The sequence below is a fragment of the Corapipo altera genome, unplaced genomic scaffold (assembly GCF_003945725.1).
Source record: "Corapipo altera isolate COAL_440 unplaced genomic scaffold, ASM394572v1 311, whole genome shotgun sequence".
In the NCBI taxonomy this organism is placed as follows: domain Eukaryota; kingdom Metazoa; phylum Chordata; class Aves; order Passeriformes; family Pipridae; genus Corapipo; species Corapipo altera.
This window is the reverse complement of record NW_020885094.1, coordinates 33,053-42,539: the sequence shown is the minus strand read 5'-3', so window position 1 is coordinate 42,539 and position 9,487 is coordinate 33,053. Positions and strand designations below refer to the sequence as shown.

General features: G+C 59.3%; 1 protein-coding gene across 1 annotated transcript; it reads right to left on the bottom strand.

Moving 5' to 3' along the window:
• Positions 1–706: 706 nt before the first annotated feature.
• LOC113960193 (proline-rich receptor-like protein kinase PERK10) lies at positions 707–4,497 on the bottom strand. The gene is made up of 7 exons (XM_027669611.1): positions 4,422–4,497; positions 2,233–2,451; positions 1,989–2,090; positions 1,457–1,495; positions 1,290–1,351; positions 891–974; positions 707–802 (listed from the first exon to the last, which is right to left on the bottom strand). Exons 1-7 carry the CDS (start codon positions 4,495–4,497, stop codon positions 752–754), a joined length of 633 nt encoding a protein of 210 aa, XP_027525412.1. The 3' UTR covers positions 707–751.
• Between the last annotated feature and the right edge of the window lie 4,990 nt (positions 4,498–9,487).

Genomic DNA, 9,487 nt, shown 5'->3' with positions numbered 1-9,487 from the left:
AGGTCTCGATGGATCCCTGTCCACACCTCCAGGTGTCCTCGTTTCCTCCCCTGCACCCCGACCGTGACTTGGGGGGGCCCTCCCAGAGCCCCGAATCCCCAGGACCCCCCACTTGGGGTGTTTCCTTTGGCTTTGGCACCTTTTCTTTCCCCCGCCCCCCCTTCCCACACCTCGTGGGTGGGGGGAAGATTTTCACCGTCCCCACCGTCACCCCCGGGGTGAGTTCATGAGGAGCTGCTGCTTTGGGGGGCCCGGGGGGATTTTTCCACCCTCTTTGGGGTTTTTTTTTTGTCCCCTGTGTGAGTCAGAGAAGAGCCCCCAAACCTCCTTCCCCCAGAGCCCCCTGGGGTGAAATCCCGCTTTATTGGCTCGGCTGTGCTGCCTCCCCAAGCCCCGAGTATCCCAGCAGAGGAATTCCAGGGATTCTGGGGTGAAATCCCGCTTTATTGGCTCGGCTGTGCTGCCTCCCCGAGTGTCCCAGTAGAGGAATTCCAGGGGTTTTGGGGTGAAATCCCACTTTATTGGCTCAGCTGTGCCACCACCCCGAGCCCCGTCCTGGCACGGGGGGGGCACAGCACACATGAGTCCCTGTCCCAGGCGGGTCCCCATTCCCACCGGGATTTGGAGCATCCATGGGAAGGGCCGAGGCTCCTCGCCACGCTCGTGGTCCCCCCGTGCCCGTGGTGCCCCTCGGGGCCACCTCGTGTTCCTCGGGTGGGGGGTTGGAAGCCACGGGACCCCCCCGGGACCCTCAGTCGGTATCAGGGTCCCCGGAGCCGCCGGCAGCTGGGGGGGAATCCGGCTGGGAGGAGGAAAATCGGGTGCTGGGGGGGGGGCACAAACCCTCCGGGGGGGGGGGGGGGGGGGGGGGGCGGGGGGGAGGGCGGTACCTGCGGCTGGGGGGGGTCTGGCTCGCAGAAGGCGGTTTCTGTGTCGTCTGCGGCCGGAGGGGTCTCTGGTCCCTTCCTCTCCCCCTGCAAGAGGGGCAGGAGCTGCTCCATGGGTACCCCAGAGACAAGGGAGGGACCCCCAGGGACAAGGGAGGGACCCCCAGGGACAGGAGAGGGACCCCCAGGGATGGGAGAGGGGCCCCAAGGGGCAGGAGAGGGATCCCCAGGGACCAGAGGGGACGCCAGGGGTGGGAGAGGGACCCCAGGGCCAGGAGGGCTGTGGGCAAACCAAGGCCCAGGCTGGGACCTGGAGCCCTGGAGGGGTTGGGATGTGTCCCTGAGCCCTCCCAGCTCCCCAGTTCCCAGGAGAGGATCCCTGTCCCAGTGCCCAGGGCTCACCTGGGGGGCCGTGATTATCGGGGTGGTGTCATGGGCAGGGGGGTGGTCCAGGACCCCCAAATCTGCAAGGCAAGGGGGAGTCAGTGATGGAGCAGGGAAACCCCCCTGGAAATCATGGAAATCCTTCTCCATCTGCTCATTCCCAGCCTGGATGGATCCCATCTCACCTGAGGAGTCACTGCCAGCCACGGCTTGGTCCCGGCTCCCTGTGGGCCCGGACAGACACGGGGGTTACAACAGCAGGACCAAAAGGAATTGGGAAAATCCCACCAAGACCCTCTTGGGAATAACCTGCCAAGGTCCAGTTGTGATTGATTTGCAGGAGGGGAAAAAAAATAAAAAAAAAACCCCAAGCCCCAGATTTGTGTGAACACAGAGGAGAAACCCCAAGGGGAGGGAAAGGGCAGAGCAGAAACCGAGAAATCCAAAATTCAGCACAGATGGGAATTTGGGACTTCTGGACTTTCAGAGCTGGATCCCAGCGAGGGGGAACCTCACAGGGCTCAGCTGTGGCCAAAGGGGATTTTTTATTTTGGCCGGTGGGCTCATGACCGGGACCCCCCTTCGTGGTTTTCTACAAAAAACCCGAGTTTTTGTGACACTTCTCAGTATTTTGAGGATGTGGCTGAGAGGCCACTCTTTCCTGCCAGCCCAGCTGAGCGAGGGGAAGGGGGGAGATGCTCAGGGGGGAGATCTCACCTTCCCCCTTTTTCCTGTGGTAGGTGAAGAAGAGCACGAGCAGAGCAACCACCACGAAGATGACGGGGGACCAATATCTGACGGGAACACCCGACGAGCTCTCTGCGGGGAGAAACGGGGGCTGTGGGTCTGGGGGGGGCTGTGACGGGCACCCTGGGGGGCTCAGGGAGTGCAGGACCCTCCGGGGGGGTGGCACATCCCCCAGGATTGGTGGCACATCCCTTCTCTTCTCCGTGGGACTCACGGGTTTGGTTGCTGGTGGCTCGGCTGGGGACGGGGGTCCAGGGAGGGCTCGGGGGGTCCGTCGGCCACGTCCTCGGGGTGGGCACATCCCTGGGAGTTGTGGTGGGGCCTGTGGTGTCCAGGGGGTCTCCTGTTGTCTCCAGGGGGTCCCCAGTTGTCTCCAGGGTGACATCCTGCCGTGTGACGCTTCGGTTCCCTGGGGGCTCCTCCTCCTGGAAACCTGGAGCTGGGAACGAGGGTCGTTAACTCAGAACTCCCCCATGGGTGAGGAAAGGAAACACTGCCCCACATCCCTCCAGCTCAGGGGACTTTGGGACAGAGGTGTGGGGCTGAAGGGATGTGGCCTGGAGGGTGAAGGGTCTGGGGGGGCCACACTTGGGGTCACTTGGTCACTGTTCAGGCTGGAGGAGACCGAGGGGAGTCCTCGGGGGCTGCAGCCCCTCCTGAGGGGCAGCTCCAACCTCTGTGGGAGCAGGGACAGGACCCAGAGAAGGGCTGGAGCTGTGCCAGGGCAGGGGCAGGTGGGATATCAGGAATAGGTTGGACCTCAGGACGAGGTTCTTCCCCCAGAGGGTGGGTTTTGGGCACTGCCCAGGCTCCCCAGGGCAGTGGGCACAGCCCCAAGGCTGCCAGAGCTCCAGGAGGGTTTGGACAATGCCCTGAGGGACAGAATGGGATCATTGGGGTGTCTGTGGAGGGCCAGGGGGGTTGGAATCAATGATCCTTTTGGGTCCCTGCCAGCTCAGGATGCTTCGAGGGGGCTGCTGAACCCACATCCTGCCCTGTTCACACCTGAGTAGCCCCCCCAGACAAACCCCCCCCAACCAAACCAAACCCTGGGCCAACGGTGCCGTGGTGGTTTCTGGGGGGGCCCAAGCTGCTGAGTTTCCAAGCTGGTCGGAAACTCAGCAGCTCTGGGGCTTGAGCAACAACTGGTGGCACCAGGGGGGTGGGGACTGTGGTGGTGAAATGGGGTCCCCGAGCAGAGGATCTTAAAATACCAAAAAAACACCCCCGAGCTGGATCTTAAAATTGGGGGATATCAGAGGATAGATGGAGCTGGATCATAAAATAATGGGATATCAGAGGATAGATGGAGCTGGATCATAAAATAATGGGATATCAGAGGATAGATGGAGCTGGATCATAAAATAATGGGATATCAGAGGATAGATGGAGCTGGATCATAAAATCGTGGGAAATGCTGAGCTGGGAGGGACCCACGAGGATCACCCGGGTCCAACTCCTGGGCCCTGCCAAGAATCCCCCCATGATTAAACCAAAGTCCCAACAAAACCAAGCCTAAGCAAAAAAGCTCAACAAGCACCCCCGAGGCTGGGCCTGGGGAGGGGCAGGCGAGGTTTTAGGCCCAGCTCAGTGCTGGGAGAGCTCAGGAGGCCCCCAAACCCCGAGCCAAGTGGTGACACCTGAGCCTTGTCCCCCCTGCCCTGCTGCAAAGGGGGTCCCTGGGGAGGCCTGGGGGTGCTGCACCCTCTGCCTCCACATCACCCCCTCCTCCTCCTCCTCCTCCCCCTCCCCTCCCAGCCCCACTCACCAGCCCCGGAGCAGAGCAGGGCGAGGCAGAGCCACCTCGTCCCGCAGCCCCTCGGCTCCATCCTGCTCTCCTCCCCCACCGCCGCCCCTTCTGCAACATCTTCCTTCCCCTTTTTTTTTTTTTTTTTTTTTGCTTCCCGCGAGCTCGAAGGTGAAACCGGGGTGATTAACGGCCCCAAAATCAGCGCGGGGAGTCATTTCTGGGAGTGGCAGGGAAAGGGCAGGGAGGGGGTGATGATGATCCAGCTCCTCCCCAGCTCCTCTCCAGCTCCTCCCCGGCTCCCTCCGGGCCCCTCCCTGGAGCCGCCAGCGCTGCTTTGAGCCCGGTCCGAGCTGAGCATCGGGGTTCCGAGGGCAGATTTGGTGCCACGCGGGCAAATCCCTTCGGAAAACGCGCGGGCTGCGCTTTTAATGGGTCGGTGTGAAGAGGAGGAGCCCGAAACCAGCCCCGTCACGGGCTGGGAAAACGCGGAGAAAACACAGATTACTCCCGTCAAGAACGGGCTGTTTTCACCCCAAATGAGATGCAGGCAGGAACGGGAGCTCTGGCGTTTTTTATTCCAGCGGCTCCCGGAGGGCCCTGCCCGTGCCAGGCGACTTCAAAGGCGTCTCCGGTTTCATCCCTGAATAATTCACCAGGCGAGACAAAGAGCAGGAGGAAAAGGGGCACGAGCAGGAAGAGGGTTCCCGGAGTCCCTCTGTCCGGAGGCATCGGGGAATCGATGCCAGGGAGGGTTTTGGGGGCTCAGCCACCGGCTCCGGGTGGGTTTGAGGAGCGGGGGAGGGTGGGATGGGCTGGGAGAGCAGCTCTGCTCCCTAAATCCAGGCTGGGAACCCACAACACAACAATTCACACCTCGTCCAAGAACAAAACCTCACACATCAAAGGGGCAGAACAGCATCAATCCCAGCCCTCATCCCGTTTTCCTCCGAGCCCAGACTGTCTTTTCCCGGATCCCAGCACGGCCCCACAGGGCACTGGGGGTGTTGGGCTCGGTGCTGGGGGTGCTGCGAGGTTTTTGGATGGTCCCCAAAAATGGGGGAGGGCGGCAGGTGCCGAAACCGCGGCCGAGGTGTGGCGGGGGAAGGTTCAGCTTCTCAGGGGTATTTTTAGATCTTCCCTTTAGCAAAAAATGAAGAAGCCGAAGTATTTTGCAATTTCGAAAGCAGAGCAAAAAAAAAAAAAAAAAGGGAGAAAAATAGAAACGTAACAAAATAATCAAGAGGAATTTCTTCAGGGGAAGGGTTTTCAAACTTCGGAAGGGGCTGCCTGGGGAGGTCACCGGCCCTGGAGGTGTCCAAGGGACGACTGGACGCGGCACTCAGTCAGTTTTTTGGGGTTTTTTTCCAACTCATTAAGGTTGGAAAAGGCTTCCAAAATCCTCAAGTCCTTGTCCCCGGGACGAGCAGCCACGGTTTTGGCCAAAGAAGGTAGAAAAAGGGAGCTCAAACCCCACGTGGCTGCCGAAAACAAGGGCAGAGCTCCCCAAAGCTCCCGCAGCAGACGAGGCTGCGCTTGCAGGGTGTCACATCCTCCCTCGGGGCTCACATCCTCCGGGTGCTGACACCCTTCCTGACCCCCCTGCTCCCACGCAGGACCCGCTGCCGGGGGTGAAGTGGAGGCAGCAGCGCCGAGGAGGGGATGGAGGAGGAGCTCCACGCTCGGGAGGGGCCGGGAGCTGTGCTGGAGCTGAGCTGTGGGGTCCTTCTACACAACCAACGAGTAGATGCTCTTCTCCTCCACCTCCTGGTCCCCCAGTGTGGTGCTGCCCATCTTCTCATCGTCCGTCTGCAAGGGCAAAGGGGCACCAGCTTTGCTGGGGCTCGGGGGAGCTCGTCCCTCCTCCCTGGGTGAGGGACACACGGGCTTCGTCCCCAGGGAGCAAAGTGGAGACCCCTCTGTCCGTGTCCTGAGCTCCAGGGGTTCCATGTCTCACCCTGTTCCATGTCCTGAGCTCCAGGGGTTCCATGTCTCACCCTGTTCTGTGTCCTGGTCTCATCCTATTCCATGTCTCACCCTGTTCTGTGTCCTGAGCTCCAGGAATTCCATGTCTCATCCTGTTCCGTATCTCACCCTATTCCATGTCTCACCCTATTCTGTGTCTCCCCTTGTTCCATCTCTCACCCTGTTCCATGTCTCACCCTGTTCCATGTCTCACCCTGTTCCATCTCTCACCCTATTCCGTGTCTCACCCTGTTCCATGTCTCCCCCTATTCCATATCTCCCCCTATTCCATGTCTCCCCTATTCCATGTCTCCCCTATTCCATCTCTCCCCCCATTCCATGTCTCCCAGCTCCTGGAGATGCCACGAGTCCCAACTCACCTGGGCTGGAGCCTTGACTGTGGCGTAGATGGTTGTGGAATTCTCCTCCCCCGGCACCCTCGGGTTGTCTCTTGTTGCATTAGGGACGTTCTGGGGAGAAAAAAAAGGTTTTTTAAATCATTTTTACAGGGCTGGGTGTCGGCAAAGAGACCCCCAAAGCCAGAGATCCCTCAGTGATCCACCCCTGGAGGTGTTGCCCCATCCCTGGCAGTGTCCAAGGCCAGGCTGGAGGGGGCTTGGAGCAATTTAGGATGGTGGAAGGTGTCCCTGCCCGTGGCAGGGGGTGGCACTGGGTGAGCTTTAAGATCCCTGCAAAACCAACCCAGTCCATGACCCTGCGATTCTCTGCCCCCTCCCTCTGGAAGGGGAGCCAAGATTTTGGGGGCAGAGCTCTGGGGGTGCCCTGGGAAGCCCAGGCCGTGCCAGCTGCCCCCAGGCCCTTCCCAGAGCTGGCACATCCCCCTTCCAGCTCCCAAAAAAACCCCAGCAGACAAAGCCAGGGGTTGTCACCCTCCTTCCCCTGCTGGGGCATCCTGCTCTGCCCTGATAAGGGTTCTGTGCCCGGCCCAGCATCCGGCCAGGGAAGGCAAACACTAAAATTATTAACATATAACACAGTATTATATTATTAATAGTGTATTGATGAACATTATTAATTAATATAAATAATAATGATAATATTTGTATTGTTAATTATTAACATTAATAATGTTTATTAATAAAGTTAATGTAGTGTAATTAATTCTATTATACCATATTTATATGGTTATTTATATAATATTTACACTATTATACTACACTATTTACACTATTTTATACCAGCAGTTTTTAACTTTTACACGAGTGATAAATAACTCTGATGATCTTTCATCCCTTCCCTCGTTTGTTCATTCATTTCTGGTGATAAATAATTCAGTTCACATAAATAGACCTGATGTGCCACCGTCAGAAGCTGTGAGACGAAAGGATTTAATCCCAGACCTCTGTAATTCCTGGAATTCAACCCCAACCCAGGGCTGAGATGGGATCCAGCCTCACCTGCTGGCAGGGGTTGACCTGGGCATACACGGTCGTCAGCTCCTGCCTGGCCCCTGCAAGGAGGGAAAGAGCAGGAGAAAAGAGCAGGAAAAAAGCCCCTGCAAGGAGGGAGAGGCTGCAGAGGATCCCCCTGGATGCTCCTTGCCCAGGGAAGGAGGGAATTCCGGCCACAGGCACCCAGGCTCAGGAGAAATCCTGATCCTGCAGCTCCTGGGAGCCCCTCGGGGGTTTTACTGCCGACCTGGGTCGAGGTATCCTGATCTCATCCCAGAATCCTCCTGTGGGACACTCGCTCCCGGCTCAAAGGACAGCCAAAATCAGCTTGTTTTGTTTAAATCCCCCAAAATCCTTGGATGTTTCCAGAGGACAGGCTGCGTTTGTCTCTCCTTCACGCCTTGCAGAGGGAATTAACGCCCAGCTCACGGAACCGAGGGGAGCAGAGAGGATTTAAATCCTCCATAATCTCATTTTTGGGTCAAAATTGCTCGTTTGAAGCGCGGGAGAACGAGCCACATGGGCTCCAGAGTTCCCTGTGGAAGAGCTGGATCCAAGTTTCCATCCCTGAGGAGCCTCAGCTGAGTGAGCCCCGACATCCCACCGGGAAACGCGCGGGTGGAAAACACGAGGCAGCAGCTTTATTTCGGGTCAGGGGAACAATAAAAAACCCCCCATGGACAAAAAGCAGCCTAAAAACCACCTCAAAGGCATTTTGGCACTGGCTCAGCCGCAGCAGAGGTGGGAATGGCCCAGCCCTGGATTCCAGGGAGGGGGGAATTGCTCCGGTGGTCTCTCCTTCCATGGGGTTTGTTGGTGACAGGACAAAGGGAAACGGCCTCAGGCTGTGCCAGGGGAGGCTCAGCTTGGCCACGAGGAGGAATTTCTTGCTGGAAAGTGTGGACTCGATGGCCTTGGGAGTTTTTTTTCCAACCTCAGTGATCCTGGGATTCTGGAATTCTCGGCTGGGCCAACCCCGAGTGGCAGAGCCGAGCTCCTGGTTCGTCTCTGCCCTCCCAGGTCTCTCTTTCCAGCTCTTTTCTTTCCCTCAGATCCCTCTGGCTTTCATGACCTCACAGCTCTGCTCTCAATCCCTTCCTGCTGGCCTGGCTGGAAGTTTTCTGGTGGGAAGGGAGAGTTTGGCTCCAGCCACGGTGACATCCCCCGGGATCATCCCCTTCCCTCCCCTCCAGGGAGGTCCCTCAGCCAGGGAATGCTCTGGCACCAAGCCATGGCAGTGGAGGATTTCCCTCCTGATCTTAAACGTGACCAGGCTGTTCCCAGCAGGAAAAAGGGGGAGGGAAGGAACATCCCCCAAATCCTACCTGTGTCCGTGGCCTCGGCCGCAGACAAACGGAAAATCCTCCAGCCTGGGGGAGAAGGGACACAGGGAACCGTCAGCAGCGGCCCCAAATCGGCCCCTGGGTGCTGAGTCCTCCCCTCTCAGGCCCCATCTCCTGCTTGCCAGGGCTCCAGGGATGGTTTTCCAAAGGGGATTCAGCTCACCTTTGGATCTGCAGTAGAACAGAGCGACTAAAAGAGCCACGACCCCGATCGCCGTCAGGGCGGAGGCAACGACCAAGGGCAGAGGGACGGAGGCGGAGGCTGCAGGGGGAGAAAAGGTCCAGTGAGAACATCCCCGAATAGATCTGCCCCTTCCTGGCACCAGGGCACAGGGAACCCGGCACAGCTCTGCCCCAGCACCCCCCGAGCCCTCAGAGCACCACAGCTCTGCCCAGCCCAGCACAGAGGACGAGGGGCTGGGCAGGAGCAGCAGCAGGACCCTCCCGGCCCAGCCCCTCCCAGACACCCCCAACCCCCCCGGGCCCTCCAGGCACCTCCGGGGGGGCTTTTGGGGCATGAAACCCCGTGTTGGGAGGGTGGGGGTGCCCACCCAGCCACGCTCCCACCTCCACCCTGCCCTTGGCTCTGCAGCACGGAGGGATTCGCTGCTCCCACCCCAAAGCAGGACTTTTGGGGGACACCCGCCCTGCCCGAATTCCCCGGGGGCACGGACAGCACAGGGGTGCCCAGGGCACTGCCCAGGAAGCCCGGAGGGAGGAGATGGACCGGGCTGCTCTCAGGGTCTCCATCTCCCCCTCCCAGGGCCAGGGGGTGCCCATCTCCCCCTCCCAAACACGGGCCCTGTGCCAGCCGGCCCTGGGGAGCTGCCTGGGGCACACGGGGACACTGAGGAGCCAGGCTGGGCACACACGGGGGGGTTGGCAGCTCACCAGTGGGGAGAGGGCGGGTTGTGTTTCCTGGGTGCACGGAGAGGGGAGAGAACAGGGAGAGAACAGGGAGAGAACAGGGAGAGAACAGGGAGAGAGGTCAGTGCCCGTGCC

Coding starts and splice junctions, on each gene's coding strand:
- LOC113960193 (XM_027669611.1), bottom strand. CDS start 4,497: ATGCCTCCGGACAGAGGGACTCCGGGAACCCTCTTCCTGCTCGTGCCC. Junction 1,496..1,988: donor CCACAGGAAAAAGGGGGAAG/GTGAGATCTCCC, acceptor CCGGGCCCACAG/GGAGCCGGGACCAAGCCGTG. Junction 803..890: donor CAGACCCCCCCCAGCCGCAG/GTACCGCCCTCC, acceptor TCCTCCTCCCAG/CCGGATTCCCCCCCAGCTGC.